The 26,404-nt window shown below is 44.4% G+C and overlaps 1 protein-coding gene across 1 annotated transcript in view; it reads right to left on the bottom strand.

Moving 5' to 3' along the window:
* The window catches only part of LOC141147313 (protein mono-ADP-ribosyltransferase PARP14-like), a 113,107-nt gene that overhangs the window by 61,524 nt on the left and 25,179 nt on the right, over positions 1 to 26,404 (bottom strand). Inside the window, exons 3-5 of the mRNA XM_073634529.1 lie at positions 17,220 to 17,250; positions 16,222 to 16,407; positions 12,587 to 12,823 (exon numbers count right to left, since the gene is read on the bottom strand). Coding sequence (XP_073490630.1) covers positions 12,587 to 12,823; positions 16,222 to 16,407; positions 17,220 to 17,250 — 454 coding nt within the window. The remainder of the gene's footprint in view (positions 1 to 12,586; positions 12,824 to 16,221; positions 16,408 to 17,219; positions 17,251 to 26,404) is intronic.

A 26,404-nucleotide genomic window follows, 5' to 3' on the forward strand; every position in this document is an offset into this window, starting at 1 on the left:
CACTGGCTGTGTATGACTGCCTGAAATGGCTACAGACTCTTCTGGCCAGCTTTAGCACATCTTGCAACCCTGGGTTACGTACTTAGGAAACACTGCACCACCAAACTGAGAACATGTGCCAGGCATGGCGCATGTGTCAACTTTCCCTGTCTAAGGGCGGACAGGAGGTTTGAACCATTATCGCACACCACCATTCCTCACTCCAGCTGGTGTGGTGCGAACCACCTCTGGGCCTGTCCCTGCAGAGCTGCAAGAATCTCTGCTCCGGTGGGGTTCCTGTCCCCTAAACACACCAGCTGAAGCACTGCATGGCACCTTTTATCCTGACTCTGGAAATAGCCCTTTGAACGCTTAGGGGGTACCTGCTGTTCATAGGACAATTCTGCAGAGGAGGGCATGGAGGTGGCAGAGGAGGAGGAGGAGGGTTGTAGAGCTCACAGGTCTGGCATCATCACCACCAGCTGTATGGAGATGTGGGGGTACAACAAGCTGCAGCACCGAGCCCTGTCCTGCATCCTTTCGAGTTGCAAGCAGCGTTACCCAGTGTTCTGTGAACAAAATATATATCATCCCTGCCCATGTTTGCTGGACCACGTGTTAGCAGTAAGGTGGATTTTACAGCTGACTGCCTTGTCCAACAATCCCAGAACATTTCCCTCCATGTGATGGTAGAGAGATGGAACAGTTTTATGTGAAATGTAGTAGCGACTGGGAACCTGCCATTGCGGTACAGCACATTGTGCTAATTCATGGAAGGGGGCAGAATCCACCAGGCTTAAAGGCAGAAGTTGGAGAGTCAACAGCTTTGACAAGCTTGCATTTAGATGCTGGGCATGTGGGTGGCAGGGACTGTATTTTTTTTTCCACTGCAGCAGATGGGGCAGAGAAATTTGTCGGCTACAGTCTACAGCTGGTGGTATGCTGCTGGTAGATGTGCTGCTAGGACCTGGGGCACCCTGTGCTATACCATCATCCCTGTCAGTGGAGGCTGCTGAGAGGTAATGACTCGGTATAGCAGAGGCAGACTGAAGTGGGTAAGGAGGAGGAGGAGAGATAAATTTGTGCCCCTTTTGTGTGGCTTTTAGGTGCTCTTGTCAACGGACGTTAAATGCCTTGTTAAGCATGTGTTACCCAAATGGTTGGCGTTTTTGCCATGTTTGATGTGCCTGAGACACAGTTTTCAGATAGCAACAGTGCGATCCGTTGCAGATGTGCTGAAAAAGGCCCAAACAGCTGAGGTTTGGGGAGTGGGCTGGGAGATAACAGCTGCAGAATGTGATGGAATAGGGTGGCTGCATTCTACTCTTTCTTGATGTCGGCCTCCTTGGGGTTGTGCCGCCTCACCTTCAGTTTCTTCCTCTGCTCTATCTGGCACCCAAGTCGAATCAGTGACCTCATCATCATCATCATCATCATCTTTATCTCCATCTCCTCCATCTTCATCATTACCACTGGAGACAACTTGGCAATATGCTGCGGCTTGGGGAACATGAATGCCAATTTGTCTACCAGTGTTCTTCCCTCTCTCTAGGCTGATGTTCCTGTCATCCTCAACCTCAGAACCAAGATCTGAATCCAGTAATGGCTGGGCATCATCAAGGAGCAAGTGGCTGATGCTGTGGTCAAATAACTCAGCTGAATCCTCCATGGCTGATGTTGGGGCTATGGCAGGAATAGATGTGGACAAGGAGGTGTTTGGTGCACTTTAATTTGAGTACTCACACTACACACACACACACACTCCATGGATACACTATAATATATTGCAATATAATGCGCCAAATGTACAGCGACGCACAGAACTATATGGCGAAGTAATTAGAGAAAGTCCTGGACAACCGCACTCAAATGAATATGTTGCCTTTATTAAATAAAAGTCATAAAAGATACATGCCGCAGCAGAAAAAGGCAAGAAAGCTGACGCGTTTTACATTGTAGTCAGTGCTTAATCATAGCTATGCGGCATGTATCTTTTATGACTTTTATTTAATAAAGGCAACATATTATTCTGAGTGCTGCTGTCCAGGACTTTCTCTAATTACTTCATTGTACAAGCATTGCCTGGCACCTGTTGCTTCCAGCATGGAGGAGATGTTTGCTTTCAATCGGCTTTCCTAGAGCGGTGATAATTTTTTCTTTCTACAGAACTATATAGCGTTAAACTGGCAGTAACACACACAAAACTATATGTTGTTAAACTGGCAGTAGCGCACACAGAACTATATGGCGTTAAACTGGCAGTAACACACAAAACTATATGACATTAAACTGGCAGTAACGCACACAGAAATATATGGTGTTAAACAGAACTATATGGCGTTAAACCCGGCAGTAACGCACACAAAACTATATGCCGTTAAACTGACAGTAACACACACAGAACTATATGGCATTAAACTGGCAGTAATGCACACAGAAGTAAATGCCATTAAACTGGCAGTAACGCACAAAACTATATGGCATTAAACTGGCAGTAACGCACAAAACTATATGACATTAAACTGGCAGTAACACACACAGAAGTAAATGGCGTTAAACAGAACTATATGTCGTTAAACTCACAGTAGCGCATACAAAACTATATGGCATTAAACTGGCAACGCACACGGAACTATATGGCGTTAAATTGGCAGTAACGCACACAGAACTATATGGCGTTAAACTGCCAGTAACGCACACAAAACGATATGGCGTTAAACTGGCAGTAACGCACACAGAAGTAAATGGCGTTAAAGTGGCAGTAACGCACACAGAAGTAATTGGTGTTAAACTGGCAGTAATGAACACAGGACTATATCCCAATGACGGGAGCTCTGGCATCTCTTGAAAGAGCTAGAGCCTTTGACTCTGTAGAGTGGAGATTCTTGCAGGCAACACTGGGGAAGTTTGGTTTTGGTAATGGATTTAAACAGTGGGTTAAAATACTATATGCAAACACATGATCAAAATTATTGATTAATAGAATATTGCCTCTGTCAATAAACTTATTTTAGGGGCATGAGGCAGGGATGCCCACTCTACCCTCTTTTGTTTGCTATAACAATAGAGTCGTTGGCCCTACGGTTTCTGCAAACTGAAGAATATCAGGGGATAGAGTTGGGTAATAATATAGAACAGATTGGACTTTACGCTGACAATATTATACTGCGGGATATGCAGAGCACATTGGGATAAGCAATGAGTATAGTAGACACCTTTGGCCAGTACTCGGGGCCTAAGATTAATTGGCAGAAGTCCGTTCTTATGCCATTGCAGCAAGAATTAGAAATGTGGGAAAGGATAGATGTCCCGCTTAGAGTAGTGGACTCCTTTAAGTACTTAGGGATCTACAAAACAAGACAACCCTCTGATGCACTGGTGGCCAATGTAAATCCATTGATGGAACACATTAAATGTAAGCTGAGGATCAGGAGTAAGTTGCCATTTTCAGTGGTGGGTAGAATTAATTTAATTAAAATGATTTTATTGCCAAAGTGTTTATATATTTTTTTTCACTCCCCAGTAGTAGTGCCTAAAAAGATTTTTAAAAGCCTGAACTCTCAATTTACTAAATTTATATGGGCTAATGGCAGATGCAAAGTAAAGCTTACAACAATACAGCGGCCAAAACCGAATGCAGGACTGGCCTTGCCAGATATGTATCTGTATTACCTCGCAGGGCAACTAAGACATTTGCATACTGGGTTGGTACAGGAACAAAGCTTGGGAGTGGAGAAGTACCTTTTAAGGATTGTCCATGCCGAGAATCTACTGGCAGGACTTGAGGCACGACATAAACAATTACCAAGGATAAAGATTCCCATGCTCTCTTTGGCACGATCGGTATGACGGGAGGTCAAAATGTTAACAGGATTTAGGGACATCCCATCTGAGCTATCCATGTGGAATAACCCCTTATTTAAGGAATTATGGACACTGCAAGATAATAAATTCTGGATGCATAAAGTAATAGTAGTACTGGATCAGGTCTATGAAAGTGGGAATATATGCTCATTTGATTGTCTAAAAACACAATATAACTTAACAGATTTTTATAGATTCCTACAGTTAACGTATGCACTGCAAGCTCAATTTGGTAGTCATAATGTTAGTATATCAAAATTTCCTCTTATTGGAATATTAAGAACTCAGGGACCAAAGGGTTTAGTATCTAAACTATATACATATTCAATGCAGGCCAAGATACGGGATGCTCCGTTACAGATTAAAAGGAAATGGCAAATGGTCTGTACATCTATGACAGATGAGATATGGAAGGAGGTGTGTAAATCACATTTGGGAGTTTCACCTGCAAGTAATAACAGATTGATACAGCTGTATATAATACATCAAGCCTATATCTCACCATGTAAATTAAATTTAATGGGACGAACGGCATCTGCGGATTGTGTGAGGTGTCATCAACCAGGGGCTGATTTTGTGCATGTAATGTGGTCTTGCCCAGGCATTGGTAGATACTGAAGACAGGTTTTGGATATATTATCAAAAGTGCTGGGAGACTGCATTCCATTCACTTTAGAAGTTTGCCTGCTAGGACTGGTTGGGAACCAGAAGTGGACTGGATATACCAAGACCTGCCTACAGGAAACCCTATTTATGGCACGCTAGCAAATTGTGCTTATGTGGATGCAACAAATACCCCCCTCAAGGGATCAATGGCTTAAAGCGGTAAACTAAATACTTCTATATGAGAAATTAACATACGAGCATAGAGGAACACCTCAGAAATATTATAGAACCTGGGATAGATGGTTGAATTCACCATTGACTCTTAGTGGAAATGAATAATGTATAAAAGGGGCATAAATAGAAGAGGGCATTGATGGATATTAGGAAAACAGTAAAGGAGGGCGCTGCAGCCAGGATATTTAGCTGTCTCTACTCTTTTAGAATTTTTTGTTTTGTCTTTTTTCTCCTGGGTGGAAATATATTGTGTATTGTTTTTTTTCATTTTTTTTTTGGTTTGCATTGATCAATATGAGGAAACAAATGGCTTGGAAAATGACTAAATATGATATTATCAATTATATTAATGCAGACTTATGAAATAAAAAGTATTAAAAAAAATATATGGCATTAAACTGGCAATAACGCACACAGAACTATATGGCATTAAATTGGCAGTAACGCACACAGAACTACAGTGTATGGCGTTAAACTGGCAGTAACGCACACAAAAGTATATGGCATTAAACTGGCAGTAACGCACAAAGAACTATATGGCGTTAAACTGGTAGTAACGCACACAAAACTATATGGCGTTAAACTGGCAGTAACGCACACAGAACTATATGGCATTAAACTGGCAGTAACACACACAGAACTATATGACATTAAACTGGAAGTAACACACACAGAAGTATATGGAGTTAAACTGGCAGTGACGCACACAGAATTATATGGTGTTAAACTGGCAGTAATGCACTCAAAACTATATGGCATTAAACTGGCAGTAACGCACACAGAAGTAATTGGTGTTAAACTTGCAGTAACGCACACAGAAGTAAATGGTGTTAAACTGGCAGCAACGCACACAACACTATATGGCATTAAACTGGCAGTAACGCACATAGAAGAAAATTACGTTAAACTGGCAGTAACGCATTCAAATAGATGGTGTTCAACCGTCACTACACTGACGCTATCTGAACTGTCCCTACTCTAGCTATACACTAATGTCAAGATTAATGACACTGTCTCACTACATTACAGTGAAACTATCTGAGCTGTCCCTACTTTAGCTGCGCACTATGCAAAGCTGAATGATGGTCCTCCTCACTACACTCACACTATCCCTAGACTGACACTAAACTAATATTCTACACTGACAACTGAAGCAAAATAGCACAGTATAGCACACTAACTAATAGCACTGAACAGAGCCCAGTTCTATCTCTCTCCACACCAAAATCACACTGAAAATGGCTGCCATTGAAAGAATACTTTTATATTGTGGGGCGGGAATGAGCCATGACTGGATAAAGTCATGATGACAGTGTCCAATCATGACTCTGACAGTGCTCCGTGCCCTGATTGGCTGAAGCTTTCACTGCTTTAGCCAATCAGGGCTTGCAATGCACTGTTCAGCGTCGCAATGCATTGTGGTCAGTTCGGGGGGGGGCGAACAAACGGTCGAACGACCCAGTTGATCGGCTGTTCGCCGAACGTCCGAACAGCGAAAGTTTGGCCCAAACTTATGCTCGGGCCGAACTGTTCACCCATCCCTAGTGAAGAGAAGCATAAAACTGTTTATTCAAACACATGTACAAAGAGATATATACACTCAGGGGTCAATCTCCCTTCTTTGCATAATGGCACAGGGCAGGGTAAATTTTACCTCATCCAGTAACATAACACACAGGTGTTCAAACATTTCAACAGTAGACAGTCTTTGGGAGGGGCTGCTGGAGAAACCCCCCGCCCTTCCCCTCTAGAATCGAATCCACATAAACATGTACATCCCATAATAGGTTGCTCCCAAGGCAGACAGAAACAATAGAACAATGGGATACAGCTACACCTCAAATGATCTAGTAAAAAGCCTGCAACAGCTTATGAGCTCATACAATATTCCAGCAGCTGGAAAGGTGGAATTAATTTATCTTCATATATTTCTTGAGGGATATTGTTTAGAAATAATAATGTTCCAAGTGAAAGAGCCTCTTCATTCTTTCAACACAGACCACACAACACTCAGGGGACAACCCCCCTTCTTTGCATAATGACACAGGGCGGGGTAAACTTTACCTCGTCCAGTAACAAGAGACACACAGGTGTATTCAAACATTTCAACGGTAGACCGTCTTTTGGAGGGGCTGCAGGAGAACCCCCCCTCCCCTCTCACAGCTAATCCACATATACATCCCATAATATTTTTCTGCCAAGGCAGACAGAACAATAGAACAATGGGATACAGGCACTTCACAAACACATAACAACCCCCACCCCACCTCAATCCATCTATCAATTGTCTGAGAAGAAAGGTGTAATCTATTTTCATATATCTCTTGAGGGATATTGTTCAGAAACATCACTGTCCTAAGTGAAAGAACCCCTTCATTCTTTCACCACAAATCACACATATAAAACCCTGGATAACAGGGGTAACAGGAAATTCTGAGTCTGGTGTGCTTGTACGGTGAGTCTGATTAGTGCAGATCAGACTGGGGTTCTCGGTCCCTACCCCTAATACACATAGGGTGAATTATACATAGAAGGGGAGGAGCCGGGCAAGGATTTCCAGAGCTCTCTAAAGGTATGCTGGGTTCCACTAGCCCCTGTGCCCAAATTGACTCCTGTCACAGGTAGTCTGCTCACCCCCTGTTGGGGCCCATCAGAAATGACAGGGGACCACTGTTATGGCAGAACCCGGCAAAGATCCCGTGACATCAGCGGAGTGGCTGGTGGGTTGTACCCTATCCATCAGGGAAAAGTCTTGGTGCAACTTCTGGTCAACCTCGGAACAACACCAGTATCGCTTCCCAGACACGCCATCTTGGCTGATCTCTACATACTGCCTCGCCACTGTATCTCTAAGGCCCAACCAGGGGTGGAAGCAGTCTGCGCCCCTCTACAGGCAGCTATGGCCTCCTGAGATGAGAACCAATACAGGACCCTACTAGAGCAGCTGGATGTCCCCTTTAAATATTTTCCTCTACCCCAACAAAGACTGCTTCACCAGCTGCTGGAAAAACACCTACTGGTAATTGCCACCAGTCCAGAGGATTATGGGTTCCCTGAAGCCATTGACTACCCCATACACATGAAGAACACACAGCCCATCATCCCAGCTTTGTGCCAAGAGGTCAAGGAGTTACTCTGCAACATGCTTCAGAGTGGAGTGATCAAGGAAAGCCGCAGTCTATGGTCCTGCTCCTGTCGTTCTGGTGCAAAAGAAGGATGGCAGTCTACAGTTCTGTGTGAACTACTCTAAATTCAACACATGCACCCACTGGGATGCCTACCCACTTCCTAGGGTTGAGGAATCCCTAAGAGATCTCAGACAAGCCAAGTTCTTCTGCACCTTGGATCTGACTAGCAGCTATTGGCAAATCCCAGTGCGGGATCAGGACTGAGAGAAGACAGCCTTCATCACACCCCTGAGACTGTTTAAGCTTATTCACATGCCCTTCAGCCTCCAACACCTTCCAGTGACTAATGGAAAGATGTCTTGGAGACCTCAACTTCGAGACTGTGTTATTTTACCTTGATGACATCATCATCTGCTCCAAGACATTCAAAAACACGACAAACATCTGGACCAGGTGTTCTCTCGCTTGGCACAATACAAACTAAAATTTAAACCCGGAAAGCGCCACATGATGAGGCAGGAAATAAAGTACTTTGGACACGTTGTTGAGGCCAGAGGTGTATTACCTGACCCAGCCAAGGTGCAAGCTGTCCAGGACTGGCACCCTCCAAAAGTAGGAGATATAAGAGATGGGCTCTTTCTTGGGCCTAGTGGGGTACTACCGGCAGTTCATCCCGAATTTCACCCAGATAGCCATCCCCCTTACCCCTTTCTGAGTGGGCACAGCGCCCAAAGGAAAAGTGAACCTTCACCTTCTATTCAGGCCCAATGGCATGACCCCCAGCAGCAGGCCTTTGAGATGCTAAAGCAGAGACTGATATCTGCCCCATTGTTGGCCTTTGGAGACTACATCGAGCCCTTCCGGGTGTACACAGAAGGAAGCATACAGGGTCTGGGGGCTGTTCTGGCCCAAGTACAGGATGGTCAAGACAGGGTGATCGCTCTTGCCAGCCAGAGCCTATGACCCACCAAAAAGACCCCTCACAACTACAACTCTTTCAAGCTAGAGTTACATGCTCTGGTTTGGGCCATCAGCAAAAAATTCACAGAATATCTCACGGGGGCTGACATGGACAACAATCTGGAAACTGCAAAGTTGGGGGTGTTGGAACAGAGTTGGGCAGCCTGCCTGGCCTGGTTCAAGCACAAGATTTACTATTGGCCAGGGAAGCTTAACAGGCATGCTGATGCTCTGTCCTGATACAGGGTGGAGCGCCCAGGGGAGGACGTGGACTCTTGTTGAGAAGACAGAGATAGAGGTCACTCCTGTTCTACCCATGCCAGCCGTGTTACACTCAATTGAAGACCAAGAGTTGGACCCACAGACCAAGGATGAACTTTATGGTTGAGAGAAGTGGACGCTGATTCAGCAAAAAGACCCTGACCTGATGTAGGTGCAGTGCTACCTCTCCCAGAACCACAAACCCATTTCCTGAGAGTGCCAAAAGTTGTCTCCTGTCGCTCCGGCCATCCTGAGACATTGGGACCAGCTGGAATTACGACAAGGTACTCTTTTGTCAGGCACGCATCCCCTCCGAGCAGTGGGATATCCTCCAAGTCATGGTCCCCCAGATCTGTCAGGTACTCCATGAGACAGGTCACCATTTAGGGGTGGATCGAACTGAATTGTTGGTTTAGAGATAATTCTTCTGCCTCTATTTGTCAGAATAGGTGCACAAGGCTTGTAGAGAATGTGAAAGTTGCACCACACACTTACTCTGAAAAGATAACTCCCATGACAATCTCCACTTCTGAACCTTTTGAGTTGGTGACCATGGACTCCCTGACAATCTCCAGCGCTCCCTCCAGCTATCACTATGTGCTGTTCTTTGCCGGCCACTTTACCAAATTTGGGGTGAGGGCCAAGGGCCAGACAGCTGTCACCACTGCAAAACTTTTCTGGGAGCATTTCGTCCAACCATATGGCTACCTGAAGAGGATCTGGTTTGACCAAGGCCCAAATTTTGTGTACGTAATCATGACCAAACTCTGTCGCCTAACTGGCATCTGAATGTTTCATACCACCTCTTATCACCCCCAAGGCAATGGCACCTCACCTGTGAGCAGTTCAACAGCACCCTGCTGGGAATGCTGCAGACCCTAGAACTGAATTACCAAAAATGGTGGCACCAACAAGTGGGGGCCATGGTGTGTGCATATAACAACACCATCCACATGCCCTTTTTTCTAATCTTTAGGCAATACAGCTGAATTCCTGTAGACCTCCTGTTGGGGACACTGGAGCACATTCCCCAGAACACCTAGTTCGTCTGAACAGGAATATTGGGAGCAGCCGAAAAAGGCCAAGTAGGTGACGTTTGACAAGCACAAAGAGATGGTTCCTGAACCTGTTTTAGAAGAACTGCCATTGTGAACGGGGGACTAGGTGTTGGTAAACATTACCTGTCACACCTGAGGAAGCAAGCTGCAGCCCAAGTGGGAACGCACCACGCACTATCCACCTACCCCTGTCTATGATCTGGTCTTGGAGGGGCCTGACCTCATAAAGAAGCAGCTACATCGAAACATGCTGAGACCTTGTGTGCTGGGTGGAGACTGCTCCAGGAAATCTACTTGTGACGGGAGTCACTTTGGGCGGGGGGCCAGTGGAAACCAGAATCCCTTGGAGAGGTTGGGAAAGCCTTGCTTGAGCTCCCCATGCACCTCCTATGTCTAAGTCATCCTGTGTCTATTATGGGCACAGGGTGGCCCGAGAACCCCAGTCTGATCTGTACTAATCGGACTCACTGTGCAACCACACATTGGATGGAATGTTGTGTGTGTATATATATATACTGTATATATATATATATGTTGTATAATGTCTCATACTGTTGGGGACTCTTTGCTGGGTCGTTTGGGGTGTGGCTGTATTCCATTGTTCTATTGTGTCTGTCTGCCTTGGGTATAATGGGATGTGTATGTAGATTAGCTGTGAGAGGGGAGGGGGGTATTCCTCTAACAGCTCTCCCTGCTGATTGGACAGTCCACTGATGTGAAGTTTAAATATCTCTGTGTACCTGTGTTTCAATAAACAATTCATGTTGAGCAACCAAAACGAGTATTGCCTAGTTATTGGTTATCAGCGGTTTAGAATATCTGATATCTATATTCAGACTGGAGGAAGTGATATATCACGAAAGCACTCAAGCAGAGTTTCGTTACACTACCGATGACTGGGAGATGTTTGACGCCGCGGATCTCCCCCCAATGTGTATGAAACCCCAACTGACTGGTTCCTGCTGTCCCTCGTAGTCGTTCCTCCAACCTTTCCTAACTCAGAGATTGACAATTTGGATGTCGAGAGTCCGGAAGGTCCATCCCCCCAATCCAGTACTACAGACTGTACTGACTTATCCAAGGATTTGACCTTGGCGCCAGGAGATGAGAAGGTAGAAGGCACATTTGGTCCTTTACCATCTGAAGCTCCTGAATCACTCTCTGCAGATGCACCGTTGTTAAGTGACTCTACAGAGAATCGAGAGGGTCGGCATCTTTTGCAGTATAACTCTGGGCAGCTCCCTGCAAGATATTCTGACTATGTTGTTTGAAATTGTCTACTGTTCAGTCCTAATCTTCCTTTGCTTGTGCTTTTATCACTGTTATTATTGTTGCTTCCATGTTACTGCAATGCTGAGAACAGCATCTGTTAAAGAAGAGGGGAGTGTAGGCAGGTGCAGTCAGTTTCTCCTCTGTAGGTGGTGTTCGTCCGCAGTGGCATTGCAGAGGAAGTCAAAAAGAACAAGGTTCCACTATGGTTTCCTGGGTCACCGGGGAAGCTATCCGATTGGATGCTGCCACCCTATGTCACTCTAGCCACCATATTGGGTCAGGCAGAGCCCATTTAAGGTCCAGGCTTGGTGTACATAGGCGAGTGGGTAGATTAGGGACAGGTACTCGTCTGTTAGGGAAAGAGCTAGCAACAGGGAAGGGTTCCTGATGAGGAGGGAAAGCATAGGGAATGCTACATCCTCCCGGATGGGCACGAGATGGCGCTGTCAGTTCAGCTGATACCTGCTCTCTAAGGCTTAATTCACACCTGAGCATTTTCAGCTCGTAAAACGCCAGTAAAAAAAGGCCATAAAGACACCCAACAAGCAAAATCCCATTAATTGAAATGGCCCCTGTTCACATCTGAGCGTTTTGTCGCCTGCAACTCAAAAAAGTACATGAGCTTCTTTTTGGGCAGAGTACAGGCCTTTTTCTGCTTTTTACATTGGTGACCATTTGACCTGTGCAAAATTGCGGCAAAACGTGGCAAAAACGTGGCAGAAAACACGACAAAATCGCGATAAAAACGTGCGACTTTCTGCCTGCAAAATAAATGCTCAGGTGTGAATGCAGCCTAAACGCTGTTGGAATCCCTGAGTGTTCCTGGTTGGATTGTCTTCCTACTCTTTCATTGCACTAGGACTATGTGTTATTGCCACCACACCATGCTGCACCCAACCTACAAGTTTATGAACTGAACAAAACCAAAAGGTTTTTGTAATCTGTTGGTCAACAATTAATATTACATAGCAAATCATTTGACTAATAATAAAAAAGTTAATATAGCTATAAAATAAAGGCTGTTCATAACCAATCCCCTGGCCTGGTTCATGCTCAGACTGGAGCATTGTTTGAACACTTTGATGTTGACCACAAGTGGCTCTATCTCTCCTTGATGTGCCGCTTGGGACAATGCTAATCAATCAAAAGTTTTTATAAGCATCATCAACCAGCAATCATTTCCAACATATGAAGGTCTTCTCTGTACCCACTCTGTGAACTCACCTGCTGTATCCTGAAATGTGATCAGCGCAGCTCTTTCTTCTGGTAACATCACAATGTCTCTTACTCTTCCTCCTCCCTGTTTTGGGTTCTCGAAGAAAGCTTTCAGATTCATCTCAGATATGTTCTCAGGGACATTCTCCACCCTGACACTTCGGGATTCTTCCAGAGGCCTCGCTGTCAGCCTGTTGTGAACCACTCTGAGGTTACTGGAGAATGTTCTGATGAATCTCGGAATATCTGGAGAAAAACAGGAAATCCCCCCCCCCCCCAAATTTAATGGCAATAAGTACAACTGTGTAAAAACTTTACTGACGGAAGCAGGGCCATCTTTAAGCCAGGGCAAAAGAGGCAGCTTCCCTGGGCCCTGTCATTGTTGTGGGGCCCAAACCTGCTACCTCATACTTGCCAATTATCCCAAATTCCCTTGTCCCTTGAGGTTTTAGTCCCGTGTTGTGTCCTGATATCTCAGTGTGAAGTTCTGTTACTAATGCTGCCCAACTCTGCCCTATTGTTGTGCACAGATGACTCACCTGCAGACCCTGTGTTTACAGGTAAATACCGCAATTGATATGTAAATAGTGACAGCATTGATATGTAAATATCAGCGGCATTCATATGTACCGTATATACTCGAGTATAAGTCGTTCCGAGTATAAGTCGAGGCCCTAATTTACCACACAAAAAATGGGAAAAACTTATTGACCCGAGTATAAGACGAGGGTGAGAAATGCACAGCTACTGTAAGTGGAAAAGAGGGTCAACAATGCCCATTTGCAGCATCACTGTGCCCATTTGCAGCCATAGGTCCCCCGAACTTCAAACTCGGTAGTTAAGGGTTCCTAGATGCCCCCTAGCTGCAGCCAAAATTTGGGGTCTCTGAACCCAAAGGGTCCCGAAATGACATTGCTGCAGATGGACACAGTTGACCGAATTTGGGGCCCCGTATCTCGGGGCCACTTAGTGCTAGGAACCCCATATTTGGTGTGCAAACCCAGTGGAACTAGCACCATAAAATTTCCAAAGCTGGGGTTTCTAGCACCAAGTGGCCCCGAGATACAGGGCCCCAAAAATCAGTTCAGAAAATCTCAAGCACTTTTCTGCAGCAGAGAATGTCATTTTCCAAACCAGATTGGGGCCCCGTATCTTAGGGCCACTTGGTGCTAGGACCCCCAGCTTTGGATATGTTATGGTACCAGTTCCACTGGGTTTGCACACCGAATTTGGGGTTCCTAGCACCAAGTGGCCCTGAGATATGGGGCCCCAAAGTCAGTTCAGAAAATGTCAAGCACTTTTCTGCAGCAGAGAATGACATTTTCCAAACAGATTTTGGGGCCCCGTATCTCTGAGATATGGGGCCCCAAAGTCGGTTCGGAAAATGAAATTTTTTGCTGCAGAAAAGTGCTTGACTCAAGTATAAGTCGAGGGGGGCACTTTCAGCACAAAAAATGTGCTGAAAAATTCGACTTATACTCGAGTATATACGGTAAATAGTGGCTGACCAGCAGCATTGTATGTAAACAGAGGCGGTATTCATATGTTTATCATGCCCCCCTGAGGTCATATCCACCATCACCTATACTGAATGCTGCCCACTGGGGAGATAAAGGGGCATGCTTGAAAGTCCTGCCAATAACTGTGGTCATTAAGCCTACCGCCTGTTCTGCAAAGGTAAGCAAAATGGTGGGTGGGGGGGGGGGTAGTGTGGGGTGTGCAGAGGTAGGCAGAGAAGGAATTACAGTTTGGGGTGCTCAGGTGAGCAAGGAGGGGATGTATAGAGGTAAGGAAGGTGGGTGCAAAGATGATCAGAGGCGGCAGGTAGAGTTAAAGGGGAGGTGGATTGGAGTGGAGAGGATGGGGGAGGTTTGGGGTGCAGAGGTTAGCAGGGGTTTTAGGATGCAAAGGTGTACCGACAGGGTAAAGATGTAGGTCACGTGTAGGGCAGCCCATTCATTTCAATGGGCTGCTTTATGCGCTACAAATGCGGAAGAAAGTCCCAAACCCTTTTTCAAGGCACATGTCAGCAGATGGGTGAGGGTGTCCTTAACAATTAATGGCACTGCTGTGTATCTGCTAAAGGGCAGCACATTTCTGTGGTGTCAGGAAAGCGATTTTGCACGCATTCCCGACACACACAAATGTGAACACAGGCTAAATGTCTCAGTTACATTGGTGGTCAGTGTAAATCTCATTACATTGGTGCTTGGTGTAGAATCCTTTCATTCACACTAGTGGCCAGTGTGAATGTCCCCCTTACATTGGTGGTCAGTGTAAATCCCTCCTTACATTGGTGGTTACTGTGAATGCTTCTATTGCATTAGTGGTCAGTGTAAACCCCTATTACATTAGTGGTCAGTGCAAACCCCTATTACATTAGTGGTCAGTGTAAACCCCTATTACATTAGTGGTCAGTGTAAATCCCTATTACATTGGTGGCCAGTGTAAACCCCTATTACATTGGTGGCCAGTGTAAACCCCTATTACATTGGTGGTCAGTGTAAACCCCTATTACATTAGTGGTCAGTGTAAACCCCTATTACATTAGTGGTCAGTGTAAACCCCTATTACATTAGTGGTCAGTGTAAACCCCTATTACATTAGTGGTCAGTGTAAACCCCTATTACATTAGTGGTCAGTGTAAACCCCTATTACATTGATGACATTGTTGAAACTCCTCTTTATATTGGTAGTCGGTAAAAAAATCAGCATTGCCATTGATTACACCCTCCCCTCCCCCCCAGCACTGCCACTGATCCCAGGAGTTCTAGGATCCCTAGGAGTTTTCTGTCTATTAATGGGTTCCCTCAGCTCCCCAGGTTCCCTCACCTCCCCAGTCCATGGTGTGCAGTCATTGAGGAGATGATGTGCTGTAACCTCTAGAAGCCAATCAGTAAACAGTAATGATGCGCAGTAACCAATCAGTGAGCAGTATTGATGTACAGTAATCTCTAGCAACCAATCAACAAGCATAAATTATGTTCTGTATCCTCTAGCAACTAATCAGTGAGCCGTAATGTGTGCTGTAACCTCTAGCAACCAGTCAGTGAGCGGTAATGATACACTGTAACCTCTGGCAACCAATCGCAATCGCTGCCTGATCTGATTCAGTAAACAGATTTTGAGTCTAGCTGCTATTTATTGTATGTCTCAGGGCAGGTGGAGAGCGAAACTGCATGAGGGGGGCCCAAGAAAATTTTTGCCCAGGGTCCAATCAATATTAAAGACGGCCCTGGACAGAAGAGAATGATAGAACCTTGCTGTTTTAACATTTGATATACATTCGGTGCATTTTTGAACTCTAATACAGTCCCAATGTTTGTATCTATAATTAATCATTCACGAGGTTATTTTAATTTTTCTTGAAATGACTTCATTGTACAGTGAGCACATTTTTGGCATGTGAATCTGTACATTGAAGCTTTTAGCATTATTGCTCTCCAGCATTCAGTAGATAAAGATGTGTAGAGCGCAGACCTCATGGTAGCTCCCCGTTTTTTGGCATATGGCAATCAACATTCTCTTACAAGAGCCATTGGCTGGTAGTCCATGATGGAGCTCTTAGGCCCATACTAGAAGCTGTGAGCCTCATTTCAGGCTCTATATCTAAATCATGGGCAAATCCCAAAGATTGGACTCACCGATATCACATGTGAATGTGACAACAGCAGATTGGATCTCCGGAATTATCTCCACATAGAAGTCCGTGTCCTCAACCTTCTCACTGGTATTCTCCACCAGGAGGTTTAACATCTCAGGAGTGTGGCTGTCCTTGACATTCTCAATCAGAACCAGAGAGGACGAGGGGTTTTCATCATCTGATGCGGCTGTAATACAGCAAAATATATTCCCGGGGAAAGTTTTTCAAGTGGAATTTTTTCATCTACATCACGATGAACATAATGATTTAAAGAATATCCTGAGAGCTATCGGCAGGGATTGTGTTACTTTGTGGGTTGCTGAACTCATTCACCAGGACAGGATGAGAGTTGGTGACCTCAGAGTGGAGCCATTGTTCCTTCTAATTGTGGAGGGCTAACTGAAAAGAAAAGCATGATATATATACATAGAGGCCTTCTGGGAAGATCCAGCTGGTCCTGCTCAGGAACATCCAATTGTTGGAGGGTTCAGAAACAGATTTGAAATTCATTGGAGGTAATATATCTCCATCCCAGGACTGACCCTAAACACACTGGAGGTAATATATCTCCATCCCAAGACTGACCCTGAACACACTGGAGGTAATATATCTCCATCTTATGGCAGAACTCGTTGGAGGGGTTATATCTCCCTATAGGCATTAAAACTAGGAATGACGGACAGGGGAATGAGGGAAAATCTCTCTCATGGAACCCCAGATTGCAGTTAAATCCTAATCCTTCCCCCACTCCATCCAAAATTAGAAAGCAAGTTTTTGGCTCGACACTTTAACCAATTTTGCTTTGCAGGAATTCTCTGTAAAAGATAAATTGGCAATTTTGGTGCAAAATCAGCAACTTCTCCCCAATGGAAGCACCTCAGCAATCAGTGCCAGAAGGCAGACCGGCCTCAGACACCTTATCCTCTCCCTTCCCCCGCTCCCACCATTGTGATCTATGGGACAAATATGACTTTGAACGTGCAATGAATGATTTCTTACGTTTGTCCTCGGCACGGCCGCACTGTGAGCCCTGAAAATAGAAGATAAACCGCTATAAGTCATTTCTAGAGATTCTGTTCATTATAACAATTCTTATTTCTACAACAATCATTATTTCCAGTAGAGACAACCAATGAGAGCTGAGAATAGAAAATGGTTACTGCCCTCTGATTCGGTTCACTGCCTCTCTCGTCTGAGCTGCAGATCCCCTCATCTTATTTCTCCTGGACTGGGCGATCTCCCCTGTGACTTTATTGATATATTACCTGGGGTAGATCATGGGATGGTGGCAACAAAGCCATGACTGGAGAGGGGAGAGCAGGAGAAGTAGAACTCTTTACACGAGGGATGTTCTTCATTGGGCATTTTAATTTCCTTCAGAAACTATTTCTTTATGAGTTTCTTATACGGTTTTATATGTACCTGTTTAGCATCACTTCATTGCTCTGGATAACAATAAATCAAAAAAAGAAATAGTGCTCAGAGGGCATAAAAAGCAGCTGACCCATCAATCAACACAAATTGATATACAGTATCTCACAAAAGTAAGTACACCCCTCTATTATATCTTTATTATATCTTTTTATATCTTTTCAGGTGACAACACTGAAGAAGGCCTTCTCTTTTCATTCAGTTAAAGTGTTTGCTTATACTAATTAAATTGATTGGCATATACTGTACAATCATAATGTGTAAAAAAAAAAACAAAAAAAAAAAAACTTGGGTATATTGCTCTGGTCACATTGTGTTAGAAAAAAAATTGAAAAAAAAAAAGAAACAAAATGTAATTAAAAATTAACCACTTGCCAACCGCCCTATAGCCAAATGACGGCTGCAGGGCGGCTGGATAACTCTGGGATCACGTCATATGACGTGATTCCAGAAAACTGCTCCCGCGCGCCACCTGGGGCGCGCACACGGGAACATCCGTGACGGCCGTCTAATGACGGAGCGATCACATATAAACAAACCGGCGTCATGTCATGACGCCGGTTCCTCCCTCCCCTCTCTGTACCGATCGGTACAGAGGGGGAGAGATTGGATGGGAGCCGCGCTGTGGGCTGGATGTGTAGTGCCCACAGCGCAGCTCAGTGACATGTACAGTCACATCCATCCATCCATGCTCAGCCATCCCCCCCATGCTCTGCAATGACCCTGTGCAATACTCTGCAATACTCTGCAACCCTGTGCAATACTCTGCAACCCTGTGAAATACTCTGCAACCCTGTGAAATACTCTGCAACCCTGTGAAATACTCTGCAATGATCCTGTGCAATACTCTGCAACCCTGTGAAATACTCTGCAACCCTGTGCAATACTCTGCAACCCTGTGAAATACTCTGCAATGATCCTGTGCAATACTCTGCAACCCTGTGAAATACTCTGCAACCCTGTGAAATACTCTGCAACCCTGTGCAATACTCTGCAATGATCCTGTGCAATACTCCGCCATGCCCCGTCATACTCTGCCATACCCCGCCATACTCCGCCATACTCCGCCATACCCCGCCATACTCCGCCATACCCCGCCATACCCCGCCATACTCCGCCATACTCCGCCATGTCCCGCCATACTCCGCCATACCCCGCCATGTCCCGCCATACTCCGCCATACCCCGCCATACTCCGCCATGCCCCGCCATACTCCGCCATACTCCGCCATACTCCGCCATACTCCGCCATACCCCGCCATACTCCGCCATACTCTGCCATACCCCGCCATACCCCGCCATACTCCGCTATACCCCGCCATACTCCGCCATACTCCGCCATACCCCGCCATACCCCGCCATACTCCGCCATACCCCGCCATACTCCGCCATACTCCGCTATACCCCGCCATACTCCGCCATACTCCGCCATACCCCGCCATACTCCGCCATACCCCGCCATACTCCGCCATACCCCGCCATGCTCCGCCATACCCCGCCATACTCCGCCATACCCCGCCATACTCCGCCATACTCTGCCATACCCCGCCATACTCCGCCATACTCCGCCATACCCCGCCATACTCCGCCATACCCCGCCATACTCCGCCATACCCCGCCATACTCCGCCATACTCCGCCATACTCTGCCATACCCCGCCATACTCCGCCATACTCCGCTATACCCCGCCATACTCCGCCATACCCCGCCATACTCCGCCATACTCCGCCATACTCCGCCATACCCCGCCATACCCCGCCATACTCCGCCATACTCCGCCATACCCCGCCATACCCCGCCATACTCCGCCATACTCCGCCATACCCCGCCATACTCCGCCATACTCCGCCATGCCCCGCCATACTATGCCATACTCTGCAATACCCGCCATACTCCGCCATGCCCTGCCATACCCCGCGATACCCAGCCATACTTTGCCATGCTCAGCCATACTCAGGCCATGCTTGGCTGTTCTCGCCCTCTGTATGTGGCCAGGCTGTGGAAGTCTCACACATGTGGTATCGCCGTACTCAGGAGGAGGAGAATCTATTTTGGGGGGTCATTTTTGGTATGTCGTCATATGACGTCCTTGACTTTGTGTGGAGATATCTGAATGACGGTTGCAGCTACAGGCATCATTCAGATATCATCTTTTTCAGCCGGCGATTCCCTACACCATAAGAATGATCATAGCGGCTGTTCCACTGCTTGATTGTTCTTACGGGAGGCGAGAGGGGATGTCCCTCCCGCGCTTCTACCGACTCACCGCTACGATCAAAGCCAGGATCATTTTTTTATTTTTTTTATTTCAGGCTTCCCAGCCTAGAGGTTAGATGTGGGGTCTTATTGATCCCCATATCTCACTGTAAAGAGGACCTGTCATGCCATATTCCTATTACAGGGGATGTTTACATTCCTTGTAATAGAAATAAAAGTGATCAAAAAATTTATTTTTTGGAAAAAAGCCTCAAACTAAAATAAATAAAGTAAAATGAACAATAAAAAAAAAAAAAAAAAAATTTCCCCGTGTCCCCGTGTGCTCGTAGTCAGTAGCGAACGCATACGTAAGTTGCGCCCACATATGAATATGGTGTTCAAACCACACATGTGAGGTATCGCTGTGAGACCTCCTCTGTAACTCACAACATGTAACCAGTAAAAATTTTTAAAGCGTCTCCTATGGGGATTTTTAAGTAGCGAAGTTTGGCGCCATTCCACGAGCGTGTGCAATTTTGAAGGGTGACATGTTAGGTATCTATTTACTCGGCATAACTTCATTATTCACATTATGTAAAAACATTGGGCCAACTTTACTGTTTTGTTTTTTTTGAAAGCACAAAACTGTTTTTTTTTTCAAACAAAACGTGTTCGAAAAATTGCTGCCATTGTATTCTCTAGGGTCTTTGCTAAAAAAATATATATAATGTTTTGGGGTTCTATGTAATTTTCTAGCAAATAAATGATGATTTTTACATGTAGGAGAGAAATGTCAGAATTGGCCTGGGCACTCCAGAACGCCTGAAGGTGCTCCCTGCATGTTGGGCCTCTGTATGTGGCCACGCTGTGTAAAAGTCTCACACATGTGGTATCGCCGTACTCGGGAGTAATAGCAAAATGTGTTTTTGGGTGTAATTTGTGGTATGCATATGCGGTGTGTGAGAGATAACCTGCTAATATGACAATTTTGTGAAAAAAAAAAAAGAAAAAAAAAATCTTGATTTTGCAAAGAATTGTGGGAAAAAATGACAACTTCAAAAAACTCACCATGCATCTTTCTAAATACCTTGGAATGTCTTCTTTCCAAAAAGGGGTCATTTGGGGGGTATTTGTACTTTTATGGCATGTTAGGGTCTCAAGAAATGAGATAGGCCGCCAGTATTTCAGGTGTGATCAATTTTCAGATATTGGCACCATAGCTTGTGGACTCTATAACTTTCACAAAGACCAAATAATATCCACCAATTTGGGTTATTTTTACCAAAGATATGTAGCGGTATAAATTTTGGCCAAAATATATGAAGAAAAAATTACTAATTTGCAAAATTTTATAACAGAAACGAAGAAAAATGCATTTTTTTACAGAATTTTCGGTCTTTTTTCTTTTATAGCGCAAAAAATAAAGAACCCAGCGGTGATTAAATACCACCAAAAGAAAGCTCTATTTGTGTGAAAAAAAGGACAAAAAATTAATTTGGGTACAGTGTTGCATGACTGAGTAATTGTCATTCAAAGTGTGAGAGCACCGAAAGCTGAAAATTGGTCTGGTTAGGAAGGGGGTTTAAGTGCCCAGTGTTCAAGTGGTTAAAAAGAAATTTAAATTATTATTATTACTTTTTTTTAACATAATGTCACCAGGTAGTGTCCCTGATCACCGCCATACCAGTTATATAATAACGATGTACAGCACTGGTGACAGGATGTAAAAAAAGAAAAAAAAGTTATGAATTTTTTTTTTTTTTACATTTCTTTATTTTCCAAATAATTGTGTCAAAAAATTACAACTTCAAAAACTCGCCACTTCCTAAATATCTTGGACTGTCTACTTTCCAAAAAGGGGTGATTTGGGGGGTATTTATTCTGTCCTGACATTTTCGGGTCTCAAGAAATGAGATCGGCCGTCAGTACATCAGGATTGATCGATTATCAGATATACATCCCATAGTTTGTGGACTCTATAACTTTCCTACAGAATAAATAATAGACACTGATTTGGGGGATTTTCACCAAAGAAATGTAGCAGAATACATTTTGGCCGAGATTTATGAAGCAAGATTATTTGTTTTCAATATTTTATAACAGAAATGCGTTTTCCTTTTCAAATATTTCCATTTATTTAGCAAAAAATAACCCCCCCCCCAGAGGTGATTAAATACCACCAAAAGAAATCTCTATTTTTGTGATAAAAATGATAAAAATATTACATGTGTACAGTGTTGTATGATCGCGTAATTGTCATTCCAAGTGTGACAGCGCTGAAAGCTGAAAATTAAGCCTGGGCAGGAAGGGGGGGGGGGTAAAAGTGCCCGGTATTAAAGTGAGTACATAAACTTGTCTTCCTGGGGCCCCCCGTCTCCCCCCCTGCAGTGCTTCCAGCTTCCCTCCTCTCCTCTCCCACCAGCTGCTGCGGGGGATGTTTCAGGATGGAGAGAGGGGGGAAGGGGCCAGTAAATATTTCATTTTCTTTTCTGAATGAACACAGTGAGGGGATCTGTACAGATGGCTCTTGTGTTCATTCTTAACTGAAGCATAGTAAACTGTGATTACTAGGCTTCAGTTTGTGAATGAACAGAAAGCCGCTCAGCACAGAGCGCTTCCCGATCATTCACCGCCATGTGCAGCTGAGACTGCAGAGAAAGGGACTTGGGAAGTTCTGTGGCAAAAGTGAGACATTTAGACCCTTAATATTTCACCAAAGCCCCCCCAACGAAACTCCTAAAAAAAAAAAAAAAAAGTGTGAAAAAAATAATAAAAATAACCTTGTAAAAAATAAAAAAATAAAATTGTAAAAACTAATAAAAAAATAATAAAAAATAATCTTGTGAAAAATAAAATAAAAATAAAATTGTAAAAACTAATAAAAAAATAATAAAAATAAAAAACTACCGACACAAATCTCTGCTCGACTGACACCGTCCACCGCTCTGCGGGTATACATGTATGTGTGTTTGTGCTCTGGGGGTATACATGTATGTGTGTTTGTGTTCTGCGGGTATACATGTATGTGTGTTTGTGCTCTGCGGGTATACATGTATGTGTGTTTGTGTTCTGCGGGTATACATGTATGTGTGTTTGTGCTCTGGGGGTATACATGTATGTGTGTTTGTGTTCTGCGGGTATACATGTATGTGTGTTTGTGTTCTGCGGGTATACATGTATGTGTGTTTGTGTTCTGCGGGTATACATGTATGTGTGTTTGTGTTCTGCGGGTATACATGTATGTGTGTTTGTGCTCTGGGGGTATACATGTATGTGTGTTTGTGTTCTGCGGGTATACATGTATGTGTGTTTGTGTTCTGCGGGTATACATGTATGTGTGTTTGTGCTCTGCGGGTATACATGTATGTGTGTTTGTGTTCTGCGGGTATACATGTATGTGTGTTTGTGCTCTGGGGGTATACATGTATGTGTGTTTGTGCTGTGCGGGTATATATGTATGTGTGTTTGTGTTCTGCGGGTATACATGTATGTGTGTTTGTGCTCTGCGGGTATACATGTATGTGTGTTTGTGTTCTGCGGGTATACATGTATGTGTGTTTGTGCTCTGGGGGTATACATGTATGTGTGTTTGTGCTCTGGGGGTATACATGTATGTGTGTTTGTGCTCTGGGGGTATACATGTATGTGTGTTTGTGTTCTGCGGGTATACATGTATGTGTGTTTGTGTTCTGCGGGTATACATGTATGTGTGTTTGTGTTCTGGGGGTATACATGTATGTGTGTTTGTGCTCTGGGGGTATACATGTATGTGTGTTTGTGCTCTGGGGGTATACATGTATGTGTGTTTGTGTTCTGTGGGTATACATGTATGTGTGTTTGTGTTCTGCGGGTATACATGTATGTGTGTTTGTGTTCTGCGGGTATACATGTATGTGTGTTTGTGCTCTGGGGGTATACATGTATGTGTGTTTGTGTTCTGCGGGTATACATGTATGTGTGTTTGTGTTCTGCGGGTATACATGTATGTGTGTTTGTGCTCTGGGGGTATACATGTATGTGTGTTTGTGTTCTGCGGGTATACATGTATGTGTGTTTGTGCTCTGCGGGTATACATGTATGTGTGTTTGTGTTCTGCGGGTATACATGTATGTGTGTTTGTGCTCTGGGGGTATACATGTATGTGTGTTTGTGTTCTGCGGGTATACATGTATGTGTGTTTGTGCTCTGCGGGTATACATGTTAGTGTGTTTGTGCTCTGCGGGTATACATGTATGTGTGTTTGTGTTCTGCGGGTATACATGTTAGTGTGTTTGTGCTCTGCGGGTATACATGTATGTGTGTTTGTGTTCTGGGGGTATACATGTATGTGTGTTTGTGCTCTGGGGGTATACATGTATGTGTGTTTGTGCTCTGGGGGTATACATGTATGTGTGTTTGTGTTCTGTGGGTATACATGTATGTGTGTTTGTGCTCTGCGGGTATACATGTATGTGTGTTTGTGCTCTGCGGGTATACATGTATGTGTGTTTGTGCTCTGCGGGTATACATGTATGTGTGTTTGTGCTCTGCGGGTATACATGTATGTGTGTTTGTGCTCTGGGGGTATACATGTATGTGTGTTTGTGTTCTGCGGGTATACATGTATGTGTGTTTGTGCTGTGTGGGTATACATGTATGTGTGTTTGTGCTGTTCGGGTATACATGTATGTGTGTTTGTGCTCTGGGGGTATACATGTATGTGTGTTTGTGTTCTGCGGGTATACATGTATGTGTGTTTGTGCTGTGTGGGTATACATGTATGTGTGTTTGTGCTGTTCGGGTATACATGTATGTGTGTTTGTGCTGTTCGGGTATACATGTATGTGTGTTTGTGCTCTGGGGGTATACATGTATGTGTGTTTGTGCTCTGGGGGTATACATGTATGTGTGTTTGTGTTCTGCGGGTATACATGTATGTGTGTTTGTGCTCTGGGGGTATACATGTATGTGTGTTTGTGCTCTGGGGGTATACATGTATGTGTGTTTGTGTTCTGCGGGTATACATGTATGTGTGTTTGTGTTCTGCGGGTATACATGTATGTGTGTTTGTGTTCTGCGGGTATACATGTATGTGTGTTTGTGCTGTGCGGGTATATATGTATGTGTGTTTGTGTTCTGCGGGTATACATGTATGTGTGTTTGTGTTCTGCGGGTATACATGTATGTGTGTTTGTGCTCTGCGGGTATACATGTATGTGTGTTTGTGTTCTGCGGGTATACATGTATGTGTGTTTGTGCTCTGGGGGTATACATGTATGTGTGTTTGTGCTCTGGGGGTATACATGTATGTGTGTTTGTGTTCTGCGGGTATACATGTATGTGTGTTTGTGTTCTGCGGGTATACATGTATGTGTGTTTGTGCTCTGGGGGTATACATGTATGTGTGTTTGTGTTCTGCGGGTATACATGTATGTGTGTTTGTGTTCTGCGGGTATACATGTATGTGTGTTTGTGCTCTGGGGGTATACATGTATGTGTGTTTGTGTTCTGCGGGTATACATGTATGTGTGTTTGTGTTCTGCGGGTATACATGTATGTGTGTTTGTGTTCTGCGGGTATACATGTATGTGTGTTTGTGCTCTGGGGGTATACATGTATGTGTGTTTGTGTTCTGCGGGTATACATGTATGTGTGTTTGTGTTCTGCGGGTATACATGTATGTGTGTTTGTGTTCTGCGGGTATACATGTATGTGTGTTTGTGCTCTGGGGGTATACATGTATGTGTGTTTGTGCTGTGCGGGTATATATGTATGTGTGTTTGTGTTCTGCGGGTATACATGTTAGTGTGTTTGTGCTCTGCGGGTATACATGTATGTGTGTTTGTGCTCTGGGGGTATACATGTATGTGTGTTTGTGTTCTGTGGGTATACATGTATGTGTGTTTGTGCTCTGCGGGTATACATGTATGTGTGTTTGTGCTCTGCGGGTATACATGTATGTGTGTTTGTGCTCTGCGGGTATACATGTATGTGTGTTTGTGCTCTGGGGGTATACATGTATGTGTGTTTGTGTTCTGCGGGTATACATGTATGTGTGTTTGTGCTGTGTGGGTATACATGTATGTGTGTTTGTGCTGTTCGGGTATACATGTATGTGTGTTTGTGCTCTGTGGGTATACATGTATGTGTGTTTGTGCTCTGGGGGTATACATGTATGTGTGTTTGTGCTCTGGGGGTATACATGTATGTGTGTTTGTGTTCTGCGGGTATACATGTATGTGTGTTTGTGTTCTGCGGGTATACATGTATGTGTGTTTGTGCTCTGGGGGTATACATGTATGTGTGTTTGTGCTCTGCGGGTATACATGTATGTGTGTTTGTGTTCTGCGGGTATACATGTATGTGTGTTTGTGCTCTGCGGGTATACATGTATGTGTGTTTGTGTTCTGCGGGTATACATGTATGTGTGTTTTTGCTCTGGGGGTATACATGTATGTGTGTTTGTGTTCTGCGGGTATACATGTATGTGTGTTTGTGCTGTGCGGGTATATATGTATGTGTGTTTGTGTTCTGCGGGTATACATGTTAGTGTGTTTGTGCTCTGCGGGTATACATGTA

This window comes from Aquarana catesbeiana, linkage group LG06 (genome assembly GCF_042186555.1).
Source record: "Aquarana catesbeiana isolate 2022-GZ linkage group LG06, ASM4218655v1, whole genome shotgun sequence".
Classification (NCBI taxonomy): domain Eukaryota; kingdom Metazoa; phylum Chordata; class Amphibia; order Anura; family Ranidae; genus Aquarana; species Aquarana catesbeiana.